Source organism: Lathyrus oleraceus, chromosome 7, assembly GCF_024323335.1.
Source record: "Lathyrus oleraceus cultivar Zhongwan6 chromosome 7, CAAS_Psat_ZW6_1.0, whole genome shotgun sequence".
Classification (NCBI taxonomy): Eukaryota; Viridiplantae; Streptophyta; class Magnoliopsida; order Fabales; family Fabaceae; genus Lathyrus; species Lathyrus oleraceus.
The window spans coordinates 523340723-523363750 of NC_066585.1; the positions used below are offsets into that span (position 1 = coordinate 523340723).

Here is a 23028-nt window from a genome sequence, read left to right on the forward strand (position 1 = left end):
CACAGGGGAGAAATACAAATCAATGTGCTAGTTTATGTGGATGACTTAATTATTGCAGGAAATGATATTGCAACCCTGAATTTTTTTAAAGCTTACTTAGGTGCATGATTTCCTATGAAGGATTTGGGAGTATTAAAATATTTTTTAGGGTTGGAGGTAGCTCGTAATCACGAGGGAATTCATTTATGCCAGCGAAAATATGCGTTGGAAATTATTAAGGAAACAGGTTTATTAGGGGCCAAGCCTGCGAATTTTCCAATGGAACAACACCATAAGCTAGCATTGGTTTCTGGCACACCAATTGAAGATCCATAACCATATCGAAGACTTATCAGGCAGTTGCTTTATTTGTCTGTGACTAGACCAGATCTTGCATATTCTGTACATATTTTGTTTCAGTTCATGCAACAACCATGTGAAGAGCATTGGGAGGCAGCCTTGAGGGTTGTTAGATATTTGAAGAAACATTCGGGCCAAGGTATTCTACTCCGGTCTGACAGTGAATTGAACCTAGAGGGATGGTGCGACTCGGATTGGGCGAGTTGTCCCCTTACGAGAAGTTCCTTGACTGGATGGGTGGTGTTACTTGGCCTTTCTCCGGTGTCTTGGAAAACTAAGAAATAGGAAACTGTCTCTCGTTCTTCTGCAGAGGCTGAGTATCAATCTATGGCGGTTACTACATGTGAGTTAAAATGGCTCAAACAGTTACTTGGTGATTTGGGAGTTAGTCACTCCAAAGGAATGCGATTATATTGTGATAGTCAATCCGCATTGCATATAGCTCAAAATCCGGTGTTTCATGAACGAACAAAACATATTAAAGTTGATTGTCACTTTGTTCGTGATACGGTGATGGCTGGAATTATTTGTCCCATGTATGTTCCTACATCGGTACAATTAGCGGACATTTTTACAAAGGCCCTGGGAAAAGCGCAATTTGAGTTCCTTCTTCGCAAGTTGGGCATTCGAGATCTTTACGCTCCAACTTGAGGGGGTATTGGGATTATGATTATTGAGATATTATTGACATTTATTGTGTTGTTATTAGCTATTGTTGTTACCTTATATTTAGGAGTCTTATGTTATATTTAGCAGTTACCTTATGATTGGAATTCCGAAACAGTTGGTCTAGTGTTGTGCATATATATAGTGATCCTAAAGAATGAATAAAAACAGAATTCACATAATACTTTTATGGTGAATCTTATCAACATTGTTTCTTAGAAATAAATGCACCATAAGCGGAATTGAATTGAACAGATAAAGATAGCAAATGCAATTTAATGTGATACAAAATGAGATCAAATGAATGGTGTTTAGAAACAGAGTAAATGAAATTGTTCCGAGTTCAAAAAATTAGTGTTGTTGTGATAAAAATTCTTTCCCACGCTACATACCTCATTATTCTTAAATTGTTCATAAGGTAAGGAAAAGGATCATGAATGGTGGGGTAGGAGTATTTAGTCGGCAATCTTTTTGGTTTGATCAAGAAGTCTTATTTTCTTTGAGTCGTACTGAAAAAACTTATTTTAAAATTCATGCTTTTCAATTTTTAAGACAAAATATTTTTTCTTGATTTCCATTTCAAATTGTTGACACAATATATATAAGACTCGTGATTCAGTGCATCAAATCTTTTGTGGGTAAGCCGAAGTCCAAAATGGTTTTCCAAAAATAGGTGATTAGAATTTTGGTTAACTCATTTTCATGTTCTATTGATCAAAAGAAAGACATATTTGCTATTTAAAATCGGACAATTGTCGAGTCATTATCCGTTCTCCACCTTCTTATATTATAGATGTTTATTGAATTAGACTTTGCCACACTTACTCTTCCACTTGACATGTACTTGGACTCATAAATTAAGCTTCTTTCTTTATGCAAAGTGATATATGAATCATTATATTTTTTTTTCACTATATTCGTGATAAGTTTAGCGTTATCATAAAAAGGGCTCTCATATGAGCTTCCTCTAGCTCTTTCTAAAGTCCCTCCACAATAAAAGCATGAGTTCTAGAAGTTTCCTTAATGCCTTTCACCTTAGTCTTCACTTTGATTTTGGTAGCTTGCCTCCAAGGTTTTCTTCTCTCCCAATGTTCTCTCTTTTCCCACCTTTTTAAAGGCGATATATGCTTATTTTTTGTCCTTTTTAAGAATTCTTATCCTCTTGTTAACTTATATTAGTAAAGCTTTATCAAGATCACAACTTTCCTTCATTTTTTGAGCTTGGACTTTAGCGTTGCATCCATCTTTTTGAAAATATTAGAATCCTCAAGCATTACTTTCCTAGCGCGCAACTTCTCATCAGATAAGTTTCGAGCAGTTGGAGCATTTTTTGTGGACCCATATTTTTTGCACTTTCTTCTTCCCAAGATGCATTGATATGGTTGTAAATAAAGGCTAGCCCATCAAAGATTTTATCCCAAAAGTGAAATTCTTTTTCACTAGAAGGCTCTGATGATACAACATTTTAGGAGCTGATGATACCACCTTATAGAAGGTTCTGTGATAACTCATAGGGAGCTCAATGATGCATTTCCAGATTTTATGATTTGAATCAAATGATGGTCTGATTCAAATTAAAGTAGTCTGACTTGAATCATAAAATTTCCTGTCTCAAATCAAACTGAAATGGAAATCCTCTTAGTTTCTTTTGGAACTCTGATTCGAATCAGCAATTTGTCTGACTTAAATCAAGTGATTCAACTCACAGATCTTGTGTAGATTTTGAATAGACTCTCTTGTAATGAAGTGTTTGATGTTTGTGATGAAAATTGACCTTTTGAAATGAATTGAATAGTAACTTGGGTTTTAAGAAAAATGGTTTCCCTTCAAATTTTCATTTTGAATATTTGAATTGAATTTGAACTCTTGAATGAAATTGCATGGCATGAATCAAATAAAAGTCAATGGTAATCACTAAGTAAGACTTCAATAGAAAATGGTCAACAAAAAATCAACCTTCCATAGTTGACTTTTATTGACCAAAATCAAACTTTAGAATGACCTCCAAATCTCAATGCCATGATGCCAACCAGCATAACCAAAGACCATAAACCAAGGATTAGTGTCCCATAGAGACTTGATCCATAAAGATTGAATCAACCAAAATTTGTTATGCCAAAATAGTCAAGACATAGCATAATGCAATCCACAAGTTTGATCCATATCTTTGTGTCATAAATAGCAAAACCATTAAATCAATGATGCTTATCTGAAAAATGTAAGTGAATGATCTTATGATAGATGACTAGGGTATGAGTATGTAGATGAACCATGGCCCAAGAGCCAGATAAAAAATGGAAAGAAGTATGGCAAATTTTGAGGTATGACAGTTTCCCCTATTTAATCATCTTGAACTGGAATGTTCGAATGGAGATAGCTTTTCGGGAATTCAAGGTAGAAGAGGATTAAATATGAAATATCCAAAAATATGTCATTTGAGAATGAAATGGATGTAATGTAAGGAAGATAAATGTATTGTTGGGAATTTGTTTGTTAGGGATACGAAATGGAAGGTAGGCTTTTGTAGGCTTATCTCATGGGGATTGACTGAACTACTCTGTTGGGAAAATAGAGATGTACGTTATATAGGATGTACGCAATGTATAATTGATGTACATGATACATGAAGTTATGGATGATATGCAGCAATGTGGGTCATTTTTTATGAGGTATCTACAAGGATAAGACTTTTTTTGTGTAGTGGTAGACTTTGACTCTCCGACTTCAATAACCGAATCAGAGAATTGTCACAAAGGAGAAAACTTCATGTTACCGCAATTGCCAGAGGTGTCAAATCTGACTCTTCATGGGAAAGAGAATGACTTGTGGCCTGATCAAGCAGTTATTGAGATGCTTTCGTGTATTAAGCGTTAACTGTAGACTATCGATATCCCTTTAGAACTTTTAAAGTAAACAAGGTAATACACCAGTTTTCCTTTTTAGCTTTTTATTACTCTCGATGTTTTGTGGCATTATATATATAAAATAATCAATATTTTTGCAAACAAAATACGGGAAATGGAAATTAGTAAAGAAAAGCAAGTTGATAAGGGAAAGATAATTTTTTTTATTGTGGAAAAAGTTTGTACATGAGATGTGTGTACAAAGATATAAAATCCTAGAAGAGGAAATTACAAAAATTGAAAAGTAAAGGTAAATGGCAATAGAAAATTTATATGAATTTCCATTTGTTACAACACAGGCTATTGTCCATTGTAAGATTTGAATCTCAATACTTTAGTTTGGTTGATGATGATTGGATCGATCTTTTGCAGTCAAATACCTTTATCCCTAACTTTTGCCTGGATATTTTTCTCTTTTTTTCATCCATCGGGATACCCATTTTTGCCTAAGTCGTCTTCTCAGGTTTTCAATTAGCGGTCTTGTATATTTTTTTGATTGATCCCTAATTTCTGCCTAGGCATTTCTCTTTTATTTACCCACCAGGATACCCATTTTTCAATAGGTTGTCCTTTCGGATGTTAACCTAGCGGACTATTTGTTCATTTATTTTTAGGCATAATATTTTTTGACTACGTCGGAGTTCATGGATAGTGGAAACTCCTCTCCGTCTAGGGACGGAGGTAGATATAATGCAATGGGGGCTTATGCCCCCACTTATTTTTTAAAGTTAATTATACTAACATTTTTTCTATTATTTAAATAGTAATATTTTAATAAATTAATATTTGTTTTAAGTATAATTTAAGATATTTTTCTTACTAAATTAATATTTTCTTTAAAAAATATTGATAAAAGTATTTTGTATTTATTGATATATTTATTTTTTGATATTATAAATCAATAATTTTTAAAAAAATAATGATGTATTTATTTTAAAAATTAATTTTTGTTTTGTGTACAAAAATTATGAGCAATAATTTTTTTTAATAGAGATTAAAGATGGTACATTGAAATTATAAAATAGTTTTACATTATTCTTGAATAAAAATTCATTAATATGCTATGTCATAAATGTAATTTTAAAATATAAGTATGATTTGATGAAATATAAGTTGTTGATTGATTGAAAGGATAAAATCATTTTAACTTATCGATGTACATTATTTTTTCCGTTTCAACAAAAAAATTGTGAAAAATCAAATATCTAATAATATAAAAAAAAATTCATCACATCATAAAAATATATTATTTGAATAACATTAAAAACAAATTAATCATACAATAATTTAATTAAAATTTATTTGCCCCCACTTGTTAATATTTCTGGTTTCGTCCTTGTCTTCATCCATGGTGGTGAGGATCATGGCTCCGTCTAAGAAGGCCTTCTTGACAACAAACGGTCATTCATAGTTATGAGTCCACTTGCCTTGTGGATCCGAGTGTATTGGAGAGTACGTCTTGAGCACTAGGTCACCTTCTTGGAATATGCGAGGGCAAACCTTTTTTTCGAAAGCGTCCTTCAGACATATCTGGTATAGTTGACCATGGCAGAGTCATAAAGCGTTTTTCATCAATGAGACTCAGCTGATCAAATCTGGATTGGACCCATTCGGCTTCATCAAGTTTGGCCTCCATGATAACCCTTAACGATGGAATTTCAACCATAATTGTAGGACAGATTCCATACCATATACGAGTGAAAAAGGAGTTGCCCTAGTAGAAGTACGTACTGAAGTTCTATAGGCATACAGCGTGAAGGGAAGCATCTCATGCCAATACTTGTAAGTCTTGACCATTTTTTGGACAATATTCTTGATATTTTTGTTTGTTGCTTCTACAACGCCATTCATCTTAGGTCGGTATGATGAAGAGTTGTGGTGCTCGATTTTGAATTCTTTGCACAGCTCTTTCATCATCTTGTTGTTCAGGTTACTGGTGTTTCAATAATAATTTTGCTAGGAACTTCGTAGTGACAAATTATTTCTTTCTTAAGGAACCTTGTAATCACTTGTCATGTGACATTAGCATATGAAGCAGCTTCAACCCATTTTGTGAAATAATCGATAGCGACTAGAATGAAGCGATAATCGTTTGAAGCTTTCAGCTCGATCATTCCAATCATATCAATTCCCTACATAAAGAAGGGCCAAGGTGATATTAATACGTTCAATGAAGTTAGTGGCAAATGGACTTTGTCAGCATAGGTCTGACATTTGTGACACATTCTGACATAGTTGTAATAGTCAATCTCCATAGTTGTCCAGTAATATCCAACTTTGAGGATTTTCTTAGCCATAACATGTCCATTGGCATGAACTCCTTCACAACCTTCATGGATTGCTTTTATTATCATATTTGCTTTGTGTTTATCCACACATTTGAGCAAGACTGGGTCATAATTCCTTTTGTACAGTATGTCACAATTCAAGAAGAATATGGCTGATAACTTCCTCAGAGTTTTCATATCTGTAATGGACATGTTCTCGGGGTATTCTTGTTTATCTAAATACCTTTTGATGTCATAGAACCAATGTTTGTCATCGGATTTGCCTCGGTTGCTAAATAGTATGTTGGTTTGCCCCAATGTTCAATTGTTATGGAGGGTGCTTTGAACATGGATGACAAGGTAGTCAAAGCATCTGCTAGTTGATTTTATTCCCCAGAGATATGATGGAAAGTGATTTCAACAAAGTAGGGAATACACTTCAAGACGTGTTTCTTATATGGAACTAACTTGTGGTCATGAGTTTCCCATTCCCCCTTGATTTTATTGATGACCAGAGCTGAATCTTTGTATACTTAGAGGATTTTGATCTTTATATCAATGGTTGCTTCAATTTCTAAGACACATGCCTCATATTCTGTCATATTGTTGGTGCAGTCAAAACATAATCTCGTTGTGAAAGGAAGATGGAAGCATTTTGGAGAAGTGATGATTTCCCCAATCACACGACCTTGTGCATTTGAGGCACCGTCGAAAACACAAGCGTCCGACACGATCCTGGTTCGGGTCCATCGTCAGGGCCTGGGATTTCATAGTCTCTGATAAATAGAATATCTTCATCTGGAAAGTCAAACCTCATTGGTTGATAACCCTCCACAGGTTGATGAGCGAGATAATCTAACAACACACTCCCTTTGTTGGCTTTTTGGGTGACATACTGGATATCATATTCGGCCAGCATCATTTACCAATGAGCAACTCTTCTAGTGACAACATGATTTTCAAATATGTACTTTGTTGGATCCATTTTGGATATCAACAAAGTAGTGTGACAGACCGTGTATTGTCTTAGGCATCGAGCAACCCAAGATAGAGCACAACAAGTCTTCTCTAAGAGTCAATATCTGGTCTCACAATCAGTGAACTTCTTGCTCAAGTAGTAGATGACATGTTCTTTTCTGCCTGTGTCATCATGTTGACCAAGTACACAGCCCATTGATTCTTCCAATACATTGAGATACATGATTAATGGCCTACCCAAAACTGGTGGTATTAAGATCCGTGGTTCTTGCAAGTATTTATTTATATTGTTGAATTCCCCTTGGTAATCGTTGTTCCACTCGATTGTTTTATTTTTTCTCAATAATTTGAATATTGGTTCATAAGCAGCCGTCAGATGGGAGATGAATCTTGAGATTTAGTTGAGTCTACCCAGGAAGCCTCAGAATTCCTTTTCTATTTTGGGAGGTGGCATGTCTTGAATAGTGCGAACCTTGTCGGGGTCAGCTTCAATGCCTCGTTGACTGACAATGAAACCTAGAAGCTTACCAGATCTGACCCCAAATGTGCACTTTGTAGGATTCAACTGTAGCTTGTACTTACGGAGTCTGGAAAATAATTTCCTCATATGGTCAAGGTGCATGTCTTCTGTTTTGGATTTAGCAATCATATCGTCCACGTAAACCTCTACCTCTTTATGGATCATATCGTGAAAGAGGGTTACCATGACTCTTTGATAGGTTGGCCCTGTATTCTTCAAACCAAATGGTATGGCTTTTTAGCAGTAAGTTCCCTACGGAGTGATAAAAGTAGTCTTTTCCATATCGTCAGGAGACATTTTTATCTGATTATACCTGGAGAACCCATCCATGAATGAGAAGATAGAGAACTTAGTAGTGTTGTCGACCAAGACGTCAATATGATGCAAAGGGAAGTCATCATTTGGGCTCGCTTTATTGAGGTCTCTATAGTCTACACACATTCTGACTTTGTCGCCCTTGTTCGGGACTGGCACGATATTTGCAACCCATTGAGGATATTCTGATATAGCCAAGAGGCTAACGTCAAACTGTTTCTTAACCTCTTCTCTGATTTTAAGTGTCATGTCTGGTCTAGTCCTTCTGAGCTTCTGCTTGACAAGAGGATATTCAAGCTTGAGTGGTAAGTGATGCTTAGCGACGTTAGTATCTAAATCGGGCATATCTTGATATGACTAGGAGAAGACATCTACATATCCATGCAGTAACTTAACCAACTCAGTGTGCACATGCTTTTCCAGAGATGCCTCAATTTTCATCTTTTTTGACTTCCTCAATACCCAGATTGATAACTTCTAATGACTCTTGATAAGGCTTAATCTCTTTTTGCTCTTGCTTAAGGAGCCTTACTAGTTCAACTGGCAATTCACAATCTTCCCCACCGTCGTCTCCGACTTGGTTAATTGGAAGCCCATAATTATTTTAGTCAATTTTGGTTTCTTAATTTCATTGGAAATTGTTTATCAATATGTAAAATTGTTCAAACGTTATTTTGAAAAACATATTGATTTGTTTTCTTATCATTGTGATACGTTAATTTCATTTCGCTACAATTTAACACGCATATCTGATTCTTCCGATAACAATTTAGGATAGACGAGTGTTGATCCGGAACTGCTTTCGTTTACCGTAGAAAATAAATTTAAAAACAAAATTTTTAATCAAAATTTTATTGCTATCTATTCACCCCTCTAGATCGTTGTCCTTGTCTAACACATTGTGAATTGAGTTTGGATTTCATAGCTGCAATAGTCAAAGGCTTGCTACTTTTGGCAATAGAATCTTACCACGAAGGTTATGCTTACATGATTCAAAACCAAGATTGTATTATTTCTCATATATGGTTATGACTAGATGATCTCCTTTTAGACATGGAGTCGGCAACTGGTTTGACGATATGTTGCAGACATTAGCCACTTCATTAAGAAAGTTTTTTTTTTGTTCGGTTTCTCTACTCAACCATTTTTGTCGATTTGAGTGTTTTCTTTAAATTCAGTGTTATGAATATGTGTTTCAAAAAATAAACAATGTATGTTACTCATTGTGAATAAGGTTAAAGAAATTTAATGGCGAAAAGATAAACGGTGTCTCAGTTACTTTGGAACTCTTTCATTAAAATGACATATTTTTCTTTACATAAGTAAAACACAAATAGCAAAACTCATGATGCTTGAATACTCTTTTGATGTGTCTATAAGATAAATAAAAAAATTATTATTTTAAAAGTTAATTATTTTAATTACTAAGATATTAAATATACACGTTTTCATGATATTAAAAAAAATTAAGTCTTTAAAAGATATTAAATGTACAACCATTTTTATTTTTTTCATTCCTTTCAAATATCTTAGTAGTTTTTATTCACTATAATATTTTTAACATGTTTTTTGGCAAAAAAAAACATTAATTTTAATAATAAAAATAAATAAATAAAAATGAACGTGAGAGTGATATTTTAAAAATCGAACTGGTCATTGAACCGGTGAAGATATTTTGTCATTGGTTCAATGGTCGAATCATTGGGTCACTGGTCGAACAGAATGATCAAATCGAATAAAATAACAAAACTCGATTGAATAAATCTGCCACTATAACAAAACTATATAGGTATTACACCGATTTAATTGAATGACTCGATGTCTAAAAAATTCGATAACACTTAAAAAATTTAAAAATATAATAATTTTACAAGGTCATAATTTAAATTTAAAATTGATTCAATTATAAATTTGGGTCAAACACTAATTGATTTAAAAATTTAATCAAAACATCAATCTCAAATTTAAACTTCTGCTTATTACCTATCAAACATGCATTACCATTTATTTTATGCAACATGTCTCCCCAACTAATAATATCAATCACATAGGGGAAAAAATAGAGTATGTTCAAATTTAACATCACTATTACCAATTTTTAAATTGATTTTTCTAACTTAAATTCAAGATAGCTTCTTACATTTAATTTAAACATGAACATAAAGAAACTGATGCTATAATTAAAAAATCATAAACACTTTTTTGTTAAAAAATTCATTTATATTAAAAGTAAATCTAAATTAAATCTAATTGCAATTCAAAAGCATATATATAAACCTACTTAAGTTTTTAGGTTTATGACAAATCTCAAACCAAAAACTACAATTGAAGCTCTTTTCCACAAAATTGAAACAACATAAAATGTTGGAAAATAACAAAACAATAGAACGTACCGTATTTGTCAACAATACCAGCATTCTTAAAAAGAATCCAAGTTCACGAATGAAAATCATGAGAGAAAAAAGGAAAAAAAAAAACAAAACTCGAAAGGAATCGACTAAAGGTGCAGCGGCCAAAGAGAAAGAGCTAGTGGAGGAGAGGCGACAAGAAATTGTGTGACGAACAAATGAACTTTTTTTTAATTTAGACTATGGCGATCGAAAACACTTCAGAAAAGAAAAGAATATAGTTTTCCATTATATATACAAAATAAAAATGATGTTGTTTTGATTTTTTTTTTAAATACTTAAACCGTCGATTTTTCGATTTTTAACCGATCTAAAAATTGAACTAAACCGATTATCACTCCGGTTTCAGGTTCAACCGGTCCGGTTTCTACCACTATGCCTGAAATACAGAGACCCTCCCCACCGTCCCACGAGTTTATTTTCCATGTTTCATTTCATCCATTCTTATAATATTTGGAGTTTTGAGGTCAAACTTATCATTTGCATTCTCATAACAAAATATACTGATTTCATTTTTCAACTCAACTCAAGTTTAGGTTTCTACCCTTACAATGGCATCTTCTTCTTCTTCAACCACATTCTGCAACCTCAAGTTCCACCTCAAAATACCAATCAATAATAACAAAACTTTCTCTCTTCCTCGTGTTCTTCGCATGAAGCAGCAGGAGGAGGAGAACAACAACGCTACCCATCAAATCAATCGAAGGTATTCTTTCTCTTTCACTTCTTCCTAATCATTTCTTCTTCACCAAAATCTCTCACACTTCAAATTTTTATCATTTCAAGACAGCTCATTTTGAGAAGCAGCGAGTTAGCTACCATTGGCGCCATCTTCAATTTAAGGTATCTTTTTTTCTTCTAATTATTTTAATTTTCCAATGTCAATGCGAAATTAGGGTTTTCACTCAAGTTTTACATTTTTTTTTTAAAATTAGTGATGAAATAGAGATTGTAGTAAATTTGATAAGATAGCTTTTATGAAAAAGTGGTGTACTTTGACTTTTTTTATATACTATAGTTGTTAAATAAGCGCTTAAGTAAATAATTTTGATGCAGTGGGAAAAAGCCTGAATATCTTGGAGTTCAGAAAAGTTCATCAGCATTGGCTCTATGTCCAGCAACTAAGAATTGTGTGTCAACCTCTGAGAATGTCAGTGATCTCATTCATTATGCTCCTCCTTGGTAAATTTTCCTTTTTTTCTGGTGTTAATTTTAATCTTACTTTTTGAGATTATATGATTTAGTTACAGTTTCTGGTTTTCATTGAATTATAGGTTTAGCATGATGTTAAACAGGTTTAAGTATGTTTTTTTTGTCTTTAGTTTTGATTCAGTAACTTGTTAAAATGCCTTTTGAGAAGGGGCTGCTAAACCAGATTAAGGAGAAATAATAATTAATATGGTCAACCCTGGACTCTCTGGGGTTGCCCGGTTGGTGAAGGCTCGGGACGTGAGAGTGTTTTTTTCAAGGTCTCTGGCTCGAATCCCCTTAGGTACTAAAACTTCTATGTTGGACCAGTCTATATAAAGCTTTGCTCTGGCTTTAAACGGGTTCTCTTTTATGGACGATGGGATTGGTCCCTTATATTATTAATATGGTCTTTGTGTATCACATTGCAATAGTTTACTTCTAATAATTTATCATGTTTTGAACCAACCAATGTTGAATTGGGTTATTCAGTGTTGAATGTTGACTTTAGTATTGGTCCTACCAAAAGTTAAACTCTATTGAACAATAATGGTGTCACTTTATTTAAATTTTATAATCATTGTACAGGAACTATAACCCTGAAGGCAGGAAAAGTCCTGTGAGCAGAGAAGAGGCAATGGAGGAACTAATAGAAGTGGTAATAAATCTAATTCAAACCACAAGTTTTATCACTAGAATCTTTTTTTCTATAGCTATATACAACAATTTTTCATGAACCAAATTTGACTTTAAGTATTCAATTTTAGAGGCTAATAAGATTTTGTTGCACTGTTAATCAATCATAATCGTCGGATCATTAGAAATATTAGACACTCTAAACACTTTTAGAATCACACGCGTGATGATTAAGATAAATTGAGAGTATTAGACTTCTTACAGTGACGGTGCATGAAAATTAAACTGTTCGCAACTTTAGTCAGATGTTTGTCAATTTCCTAGTTTTAGGAATGTTATCTGCACTTCTCACCATTGTGGATAACTTTACAGATAGAATCAACAAGACCGGACAAATTTACACCAAGAATAGTCGAAAGGAAAGAAGACTATGTTCGAGTGGAGTATCAAAGCTCAATCTTAGGGGTATGTTTGCGAGACTCACATTTAAGGAAAATGAAACTCATCATAATCATTTAATACGTTTATATGATTTCAAGAACACGCTTTAATCCACCCTTCCCTCATATTGTCATGTAAACAGTTTGTAGACGACGTTGAGTTTTGGTTCCCACCGGGCAAAGGTTCGGTCGTAGAGTATCGATCTGCATCAAGGTTGGGAAACTTTGATTTTGATGTTAATAGAAAAAGAATCAAGGTAAAACTCTATGACTGATATGTGATTTCTCTATAGCTATGTTAGATAGAGTGATTGTTGGTTTTTGGATGATGATTCATTTTTGTAAATTACATAATTATGTGATGAAAAATAATGTGGTTTGTTGACAGGCACTTAGACAAGAGTTGGAGAAGAAAGGATGGGCATCTCAAGATACTATATGAGAAAACTTATGAAGATTCATATGCATTTAATCAACTATAACAAATTGAAATATTGTTGCTAATGCTTTGTAACCTGCAATTATTTTTAATTGAACTACAAAGCTTACACAATCAATGTAAGAAAATCTCAGATTATTAGAAATGTTGAAATCATTGATAACAATATTTTAGCTCTTTAAGGAAGGAATAATATAATGATATTTTTTCATTGACTTGAATCTTCTACTACTTTTATTTGTAGGTCCACTTAACTTTCTAGCTTTAATGAGACGATTTTTTGCATTTCACATAAATTAAGAAACACAAGGATAAATTATGTAGGAGTATGACTTTACAATATTGAAATGATGGAGTAGAGTCTAGATGTAGATGGAGTAGAGTCTAGATGTAGAGGAATAGATCTCCGGTGCGTATTCTAATGACTAAGTCAGTAAGAAAATGAAGATCCCCTAACTCTTTTGCATAAACAAAACACAACCACCAAACTCAGTAACATTAGACGCGGGCGCACACAAAAAAGGTGGTGAATACCAGTCTCAAATTTGAAGTAATAATCAAAATGGCCATTGGTTTTCAACTAACTTTAAGGACTTAGTGTATACAGTTGGGGGAATTTGGAGTAATTACAGGTGAGAATATTGTAACCAGATGACATGCTCATATCTGCTTCGATTACCAGCAACTGCAACACGCAGAAACTTTACATTTTTTTAACTATCCACAGACTTTGAATAATTCCCTCCAAATAGTGTTTATCAAAAACTTTAAAAAAAAAATTATTCAAACACAGATTGGTTCTAGACTTAAACTCAAATCATAAAAAATAATGACTTGTCTCATACAAATGTTATTTAATGCTTAAACTTACATGAATGCCAATGTAAAAGGTATGGATTCATAATATGTACATAAAATACTTGGTACAGTCGGTGTGGATTAAGGTCTAATACTGTTGTGAATTGAAATATCAACTTAATCCCTCAACTTTGACTCAATCATTAGGATTTACAAAATGTCTAGAAACCATTAGCTATCCTTCAATTATCCCATGTTCCTTGATGGGGCTCCTATCACCTATATTATATATATCACATGAATTTTAGACTAAACTATAGCCTGGGAGTTTAAAGGCATTTCTCTTATCTATCATTTCCCTTAATCTCTCCACATCCTTGAATCTCCCAACTCCTGCCAAAATATTGGACATTAGAACATAATCGCCGCCATGCCCCTTTTCCATCTCCAGTATCTTCTTGGTCACCCTCTGACCAATTTCAACATTGTCATGAACGCTGCAAGCTCCAAGAAGTGTCCTCCAAATAACATCATTTGCGATCTCACAGGGGACCTGCATAGCAACCTTTTCAGCTTCTTCCAACCTCCCTGCTCTCCCAAGCATATCTATCACACAACCATAGTGTTTGACATCCGGCACAAGTCCATAATCATTCACCATTTTACCGAAAAACTCAAGCCCCTCCTCGACCAATCCACCATGACTACAAGCACTCAAAACACTAAGGAACGCCACATGATTCGGCTTCACGCCAGCCTTCTCCATTGTTTCAAAAGTCTCCACAGCCTCCCTCACCATCCCATATATAGCAAACCCAGATATAACAGAATTCCAAGACACCAAATTCTTCCTCCAGTCAGGCATCTCCCAGAATAATCTACTCGCACTCTCTATACATCCACACTTAGCATACAAATCAATCAACGCATTCGCAATCCTTATATCAACCGCGTTAAACCCTCTCTTCTCCACACAGCCATGAACAGACCTACACATCTTGATATCCCCAAGACTAGCAACAGCAGGAAAAACAGTCAAAAGGGTAACCTCATTAGGCTCTATACCATCCACTTCCACCATTTTCCTAAACAAAGCCAAAGCTTTCAACGGCTTATTCACTCTAGTATATCCATCAATAACAAGAGTCCACGACACCACACTCCGAATCAACATCCGATCAAACACGGACCGAGCAAATTCAAGCTGACCCCATTTAATCAAACCATTAATAAAAACATTCCAAGTAACCGTACTTCTCTGCGGCATTTCACCGAACACCTGTGCTGCAGAAACCAAAAGACCCCAACTTGAGTACATACGAAGCAACCCAGTTTGAACATAGACATGAGATTGAAAACCCAGTTTAAAAACAAGACAATGAAGATGAAACCCAAAAGAACTAGAGTTAGAGTTCGCGCAAGTGTGAGAGAGAAAAGTGAATGTAAAGGAGTCAAGTGAAAGGGCGTGTGTGAGGGAGTTGAGAGTGTAGGTGAAGAACTGAAGGGCGTGATGGGGGGAAGAGGAGAGGGAGTAGGAACGGATGAGGTTGTTGAAGAGGAGTAAGGAAGTGGGGTTGTTGTGGAGAGGGTGATGGTGGAAGAGGGAAGAAGTGATAATTTGAGAGTGGAGTTGTTGGAGAGATTGGTGGTGGGAAGGGTTGTTAAGGAGAAGGGAGAGGAAGTGTTGTGGGTGCTTTGGTTTGGGATTTTGAAAATGGAGGTTGGTGGTTTCATGAGAAACTATGGTGGCGGGTGTTATGGCTGCTGCTGCAACACAAGATGAAACAGAGTATCTTAACTTCAAATGTGACATTGTTGATAACTAAAAACAGCTTATGTTATGTTGAAAATTTTATACTATTTGTTTTTTGTTTTTTTACCAAACAAACACTAATCTTGTTGAACTGAAAGTAGTAGTTTTCATGCACTAATACACGTGAATTCAATTAAATTCTATATATTAAGTTACTCCATAGAGATATTTAGCTTGCTTGTGCCCTTTTAGCCAAAAAGGGTATTGCTGCACAACTTAAGAATCCATTTATAAAATATTTATATTGAAAATATACAATTTTTAAGAAAATATTTTTTTATTTAGTTTTTAGTTTGTATTTTAAGGACACAAACTAGCTTTTATCTTTAAGATACAAGTTAAGAAACTCATTTATAAAAAGTTTATATTGAAAATAACTATTAAAAAATTAATTTTTATATCTTTAAGGTAAAAGTTAAGAAACTCATTTATAAAAAATTTATATTAAAAATAACTATTAAAAAATTAATTTTTACTATAATAAATGCACAATTTTCAAGATAATATTCCTTCCGTTTTACAATTAATGATCTAATTGATAATTTTACACAAATTAAAAAAAAAAATTAATTAAAGAGAGATAATGATATTGAAAATGACGTAACTTGTAAATAATATTAGTTAAAAGATAAAATTAAAAAAGATATATTAAAAATTGAAATAAATGCAAAAAAAATACTTCTTTATTCTAAATGAATAAGTGACCATCATTGAGGACTAATACTTCTTTATTTAATTCTTAATTTGTGTTTTAAAAGACACAAGTTACCATTCCCCTCAAAATAATTATCACTTTAGCATATAAAATTACTTTTAAAATGAATGTTTTTCTTATTTTTTATAGAATTAATTTTCCTTTTCTAATTATGTCCTCTATTTCTGTACACAATTTTCAAAGAATTACACTATATTTATGATAACGAAAATCACATCCAAATGTTAATTTGATACAAATATCATGTTTTTCAACTATTTTGTTAAATTATATACTTAATGTATAGTACACATTATGAGCATGATCCAAAGTAGCTCATCCAAATCATTAAAAAAATTAGGAATCAAATCGGTGTAATCTAATAATAAAAACAACTTCAATTGAAGTTTATGAAAATTTAGCTACAAATATACACAATCATCCACTTATAATATCCTTACATACGCAAAACAAAATGTGATTTTAAAAAGGAATGGGCTTTCTTTCCGGCCATGATTCTATCTTCTGGAAATACTTGGATGGAACAACGCCTTCAAAACCTTCTGTCAAGATCACCTTGTTGTCAGAAATGTATAACTTTATACCTTCTGAAATGAAATAAAAGATGTTAGAAAGAGGCAACAAACAATTTTTTTTAATTTAGAACAAGTTTAGAATATTATCATACCCTCCAATGCTTTTCTAACATCAAGAAATATCAGAACATTGACATCTCGCCTCATACCTGTGAACAAAAAATAATAGCAAAGAAATTAGGTAGGTACATCTTAGAGAATAAGAGAAAACTATCAAACATCAAGCTACATACTGTTAGTACTTCATAAGACAAGACCATTTTGAAAAAGTTGAATATAATTGTCCATCCAAGAGCTTAAATATTCTTAAACAAAATTCAAACTAAAAAACAACTTCTATACAAGCTAAATTCAAAGGTATCCCTCAATCATCCAATAAGATCACCATTTCTATTACTAAGAAGTTAGATAAATGCAAAAGGTAGAAGGCAACAAAAACTGGAAATTTTTCATTAGGAATTTGGTTCAAAGCTAGATTATCAATCACAGATTCACAATAGACTTTGTCTTTTATGCAAGCAGTATCCATAATATTCAAGAAAGGATATCAACCTCCCTAACAAAAATGAAACAAAATATATCCAAATTTAAACTTTTCCACAAGTAAAGAGAATTCTTTACTGTAATACATCACATTACCACTTATTACTTCTCCGTCCGTTGGTAAACCGCGAGAGAAATGAACATGCAACCTTTTCATGCGTTTCAGACCAGATGATAGAATTGAGTCTAAGTTCCTTCTATAAGTTCCATGCACACAAACTGCATATTGGGGGAAAATCAAGATATAAAACTAATCAAATATCAAATAGATTTTTTTTAACAGAATGTGAATTGTAAAGACAGTATACAACTCTTCAGTTGTTGTAGAATTGTGTTGATGTGATATAGTTCATGGTAAACCTGATATGTGCCAACATATCCATTATTCAAAAGATAATTTCATATTACATTACAAATATGTATATAATCTAGTAGTCAGTGTTGTCGATGGCGGATGGCAGTCCATGCCAGAGAGCCAAAATCCTGCCATACAGACCGATTTACGACGCCGTTATAGCGGATTATGGCAGAAAAACCCGCAATATCGGCCGAAAACCGCCATGTATATCCGCTATAGCAGCCATGGCGCCGCAATTTGATAACAATGCTAGTAGTTAATGTGTTGCTAAGTATTAAGTTCATCATGAATGAAGACTATACTCTATGGCAACACAACTTCAATAATTATGCACCTGGAAATTCTTCAGCCGAAAGGATCGGCTTCAATAAGCTTTCAGTTTCGACAGCCTGCAGATCAAAAGTCAATGACAGTATTTTAACATCAGATGAAGAACATTGAATGAAATCACAACCAAATGCTTAATAACCTGATATTTATGCAATAGGACTAGCCACTGTAAGAAGAACAGTAATTTTAAAGATAACTTCCACCAACAAGGGCAGTATACAGTTGACTCTGCTCCCCCAGATATTTATACAGTTAACTATACAAATCAGTTGTAACACATTTTCATTTCCCCTCTTACGCCACTTTACAATACACACTCTTAACCATTGAGTTCCTATCACAAATATAAGTTATTTTTCGGTGCTAAGTACTAATAATATCATACCTTAAGTGCTTTAGACTCATATTGTATCAATACTAACAATTTAAGGTGGACTTTATAATGCAATATTTAACTAATGAATATATCTAAAGCGGTGGAGGCAGTTCATATAAAGAAAACACAACATGCAGTCATTTAGAACTTCAGAAATATAACTTCATGTCATATTACTTTGTAAAAATGCAAAAGGAAAGAGAAAACATAGCAAGTCATTTAGTGTAAAGAGACTTTCATTGATCACATCTGAGCACGAATACAAAAAATAATAATTAGTTGCATTACCATTTGAATGTGTTACCGGGTACAGTCTCACTTCAATTATACAAAATTTCATATGCAAATGAGATGAGTTAGTATTTGATGAACAATAAAACATTTTACCGTTGTTGTGTGGCCTTGGTTTGCACGTATTAGTAGCTCCCCATTCTCTTCTAAGAGGCTGAAACGTTGCTTATTATCTTTCCGAACAGCCTGAGGAAAACCATTGAGATAATTTTGAATAAAATGTTTTTCTTCAGCAAATTCATATATGAAATTAACATTACGGTAAAGTGTTCATACTAGTAATAACTAGATAAACAAATATTGAAGAAGAAAACTCTATTCTGTATTTCTCATCTTTTTCATGTATTGGTCCTTTCAAAACACAGGAGTACAAGAAAAAAAGGAAAGAAAATCCCTAATATATGATGCTACTAATCAGGATAACAACTTTATTCAATAAAACAGATGACAAGTTCCTTGGTAATTATTCCCTTAATTCAAGTTAAGGAAATGTTTCACACATTAAACATGTTTCCTACAAAGAAAATAGCATCCATGTTCACGGATAAATATTCAAAATCAACATTATCACAGCCAGAAACATGTTTAAATTTATGAGTATTCTAAGTCAGATGTTAGAATTAAATAAAACTATAGATATTCTAGATTGATTGTTAGTATTCCTAGAGTATATAACTTCCTAGTATAGTGCTTGTTCATCAGACATTCAATGTATTTATTGTAATACCATTATAAATATAAGGAGTGCGATCTAAGTTAGAGAGACACACAAAATTTACACTTCTACATCAGTAACAAACCAACATCTAAATGCTACCGGTCACTAAATTATGAATTTATAAGGGAATCAGTTGTTGAAAGGATGAATCAGTAAATTCATAATCCATGGTCTGTGTTTACCCAAGATTAAGACGAGTATCTTCTAAGAATGGGGTTAGAAAGGAAACTTCTACGTAAGCAAAGCAATGATAACAAGTAGAATATTGTTCGTTTAAAGTGCCATTGAAATCAATGCAATCTTTTGTGTTTCATAACATAACGGAGTCGGGCTAATATCAAGAATATGACTTTATTTTGTTTTATATTTTCATAAAAAATGATTCCCTCATAATGAGACACGAGAATCAAATTAAAACAGAATTGAATAGCATATAAAATGGAATGAGCATGTGCAGCTGGAAACAGAAAAGAAAACAAACATATACTAGATCAACTGACCTCCCTAATGTCATCAACAGTGTGGGATCGTAGAGGAATATTAGCTAATGTTTTCAAATTCAGCTTTAGTAAATCATTAACATTCACATAACCATCACTCCTCATATTCAATTTCAATTCAGATGCCATATGACGTAAAATCCGTGTCCTGCAGATATTAAACAAACACATAATTTGAGTAAATTGCTTAGTAAATAATTAAGCACAAAACAGTTTAATTAAGTCACAGCCTAGAGTTCATCCACTATGTTGCTCCAATTCAATGCAAACAAAACACAATCAGACGGGCAAGTGTGCTTACAGGAGCCTACCAAGAGCATCAATTTTATCCTTTCCCGAGCCACTCGCACCACCACCACCACCACGCCCTCTTGTTCTTTCTCTATCATTTCTTGTATCGAAAGCCCTTCCTCGTCCATTGCCAGAGCTGCCCACAAATGATCGAAAAGCATAAAACTCTCAGCTTGACTTTCTAATGGACGCTACTGATAAGTAATAAGCGAACTCAAGACAAAGCAACCAATGTCACAAACTTATCCAAAGTAATGAATGACTAGAATAATCATGAAATTCCAATACATAGCAGTAAATATGATTAGAATATTACCACACAAATTTGATCTATTAGACCTAATAACATATTCAACACTAAATTTGATCTATTTGGTACCTATTGAATATTACCACACAAACTAAAATTTCTCCATTCATCACTCTTCATAGATCTTCCACACAAAATTAATCACATTCACATATCAATGTCCAGCAAAATATCAAATTCTTTGATTCACAATCAAAATTAACAAAACTAATCAAACCCTATGAAATTCACAAATTCTCTCACAATACTATAAAGTACACAAACATTGACATAAAGTCATAGAATTTGAATACTAGCCCTCAATTAAAAAGAGTTAAGAATCAATTACCTTGGAGTTGCGCGAGCGTAGGAATTGGTGTTATTGTATACGTTGTTGTTGATGTCCATTGGAGGTGGAAGTGAAGCAAAGAATCTGAGAGATGGAAATAGACGACGGAGACGTGGAGGAAGGAGAGTACAGTGGCGTAGAACAATGGTGCCGGTGTTGGTCACCGAAGAAAACATGAGAATTGAAATCGAAAGCGTGCAACTAGAAAGAGAACGGACTGGAATCCTCTACAGCTAGTGTGTATATACAGCTTTCACTGCAGCATAATCTAAGCCATTGGATTGATCTGGCGCTTTCAGATGCACGTCTGTCTATCTTTCAATGCGCACACGCTAAAATGGGTCGGATATAAAACCAAATCGTCAAAACCGGTTATTAAAACCGGTATAAAAATATCAAAATGTGGTTTTCAACACTTAAAACCTCTGAACCAGTTTACAAAGATTATAAAAAAAAAAGTGTCAAAGCAAACATAGCAGATAGTACTACGTTGCTCAGGCTTTAGTTTGGAGAAAAAATTGAACGAAAAAAAATCGAACTTTAGTATGGTTGAAGGATAGTTTTTTGGTTCGATATGATCTTAGTATATCGTCAAGGTCTGTTCATATGTTGTAATTAAAGTATGTTAGGGTTGTTAGCATGTTGAATTGGACTTGTTTGTTATGTCCAATTATTTAAATTAACTTGTTCTCTAAGTTAGTTTGTGTAATGAGTCTGTGTGTAAAAGTGAATTAGTTTAATGTGTTAGTTTTCTTATAAATAGCATATTAGTCTCTCATCATTGTATAACACAAATTCTAATTATGGTGGTAGAGATTATTTACTATTTGTAACACTTGTAATCTTGATTTGAAGAGAAAGTAAAGAATAGCAATTTATAATCAATTTCATTGTGTTCTTTTTGTTCCCTATTTTCTATCCTTTTGGGTTTCTTGTCGATCAAGACACTGATTATACTTTGTTATTCTGGCATCGTTTTCAAAATAAATTAGTACGGTGAGCGTGGAGAAATGGCGTCAACAAAATATGAGATTGAAAAGTTCACCTAAGTGAATGATTTCGGTCTGTAGTGTAACACCCCGATAAAATATGATAATTATTTAATTTAAGTTAATAGTATATTTATTAATTTAATTAAATAATTGGAATATTATTGGATTATTATTATTGGAATAATAAAGTTGGAATATATATAAAGAGTTCCATTTGGTAAAAAGGGTTTTTCACGTGAAAACCAGAGAAGCGACAGAAAGTGAGAAAAGGGCAAAGAGGAAGAGCAAGAGAACAAGGGTTGAAGAAGGAAAAAGCTTGAAGTTAAAGGATTTGTCGGATTAACTCAGGTAATGGGGGTTTATCGTCGTTTAATGGGTATTATGGGTTAACATGTAATGGATAGTAATAAGCCATTGAATTGACCCTAATTTGGATGATGAATGTTGCAAATTGTGATGACCAAATTACGTTAAAAACTGTGATTGAATCTATAGTTGGGTGAGTCGTAGTTTTCTGGACGTGTAGCTTTTTACGGAATCGAAATCGGAGGTCCGGAAGTCCTTCGACGGCGAAAATGCGGGGGATTCTGCATTCTGTTCGTGTTAGCGCAGGAACAGCTTTCTGTCTTGCGTTAACCGGTTAACCCAGGGTGTTAACCGGTTAACACTGTTATGAATTATGAGAAATTGTTGTCTGTCTTGCGTTAACCGGTTAACACTGTTAAAAATTGCCAGAAAGCGTGTTCTGTGTTGCGTTAACCGGTTAACCCAGAGCGTTAACCGGTTAACACTGTTTGAAAAGTGAAAATTTGATGATTGACCTATATCGGTGTATGATATAGTAGGGACCTTTTCCCGTTGTTTTGAACAGTATAGGTATTAGTAGAGTGTGCTAATACGGTGATTTATTATTTGACATGACATGATATGATTCTGTGATAAATATGCTGATGATGTATGATGGTGTGCATAATGCTGTGAATATATCTAT

The 23028-nt window shown here is 33.6% G+C and overlaps 3 protein-coding genes across 4 annotated transcripts; 1 reads left to right on the forward strand and 2 right to left on the reverse strand.

Moving 5' to 3' along the window:
• Positions 1 to 10730: 10730 nt before the first annotated feature.
• On the forward strand, positions 10731 to 13314 carry LOC127106553 (uncharacterized). Its single transcript, XM_051043835.1, has 7 exons — positions 10731 to 11102; positions 11183 to 11239; positions 11453 to 11578; positions 12173 to 12242; positions 12593 to 12685; positions 12804 to 12917; positions 13049 to 13314. The coding sequence occupies exons 1-7, from the start codon at positions 10948 to 10950 to the stop codon at positions 13100 to 13102; spliced, it is 669 nt and encodes a 222-aa protein (XP_050899792.1). The 5' UTR covers positions 10731 to 10947; the 3' UTR covers positions 13103 to 13314.
• Positions 13315 to 13973: 659 nt separating this feature from the next.
• LOC127106611 (pentatricopeptide repeat-containing protein At1g09220, mitochondrial) lies at positions 13974 to 15824 on the reverse strand. Its single transcript, XM_051043909.1, has one exon. The coding sequence runs from the start codon at positions 15708 to 15710 to the stop codon at positions 14202 to 14204; it is 1509 nt and encodes a 502-aa protein (XP_050899866.1). The 5' UTR covers positions 15711 to 15824; the 3' UTR covers positions 13974 to 14201.
• A 960-nt stretch (positions 15825 to 16784) lies between these two features.
• LOC127105722 (uncharacterized) lies at positions 16785 to 21328 on the reverse strand. 2 transcript variants are annotated; one of them, XM_051042922.1, is made up of 8 exons: positions 21046 to 21328; positions 20418 to 20543; positions 20117 to 20264; positions 18995 to 19084; positions 18236 to 18290; positions 17640 to 17762; positions 17093 to 17149; positions 16785 to 17009 (listed from the first exon to the last, which is right to left on the reverse strand). In XM_051042922.1, the coding sequence occupies exons 1-8, from the start codon at positions 21219 to 21221 to the stop codon at positions 16888 to 16890; spliced, it is 897 nt and encodes a 298-aa protein (XP_050898879.1). In that variant the 5' UTR covers positions 21222 to 21328; the 3' UTR covers positions 16785 to 16887. The 2 variants fall into 2 exon arrangements, with proteins under 2 accessions (XP_050898879.1, XP_050898878.1); XM_051042921.1 differs by having other exon boundaries at positions 16785 to 17012.
• Between the last annotated feature and the right edge of the window lie 1700 nt (positions 21329 to 23028).

What these genes read in the sequence shown, in the direction of transcription:
- LOC127106553 (XM_051043835.1), top strand. Translation starts at nt 10,948, where the DNA reads ATGGCATCTTCTTCTTCTTCAACCACATTCTGCAACCTCAAGTTCCAC. An exon ending in TGGAGGAACTAATAGAAGTG is followed by an intron (nt 12,243 to 12,592) that starts GTAATAAATCTA and finishes ATAACTTTACAG; the next exon opens with ATAGAATCAACAAGACCGGA. An exon ending in TTAATAGAAAAAGAATCAAG is followed by an intron (nt 12,918 to 13,048) that starts GTAAAACTCTAT and finishes GTTTGTTGACAG; the next exon opens with GCACTTAGACAAGAGTTGGA.
- LOC127106611 (XM_051043909.1), bottom strand. Translation starts at nt 15,710, where the DNA reads ATGTCACATTTGAAGTTAAGATACTCTGTTTCATCTTGTGTTGCAGCA.
- LOC127105722 (XM_051042921.1), bottom strand. Translation starts at nt 21,221, where the DNA reads ATGTTTTCTTCGGTGACCAACACCGGCACCATTGTTCTACGCCACTGT. An exon ending in TACGCTCGCGCAACTCCAAG is followed by an intron (nt 20,544 to 21,045) that starts GTAATTGATTCT and finishes ATTTGTGGGCAG; the next exon opens with CTCTGGCAATGGACGAGGAA. An exon ending in TTCGGCTGAAGAATTTCCAG is followed by an intron (nt 17,763 to 18,235) that starts GTGCATAATTAT and finishes CCCAATATGCAG; the next exon opens with TTTGTGTGCATGGAACTTAT.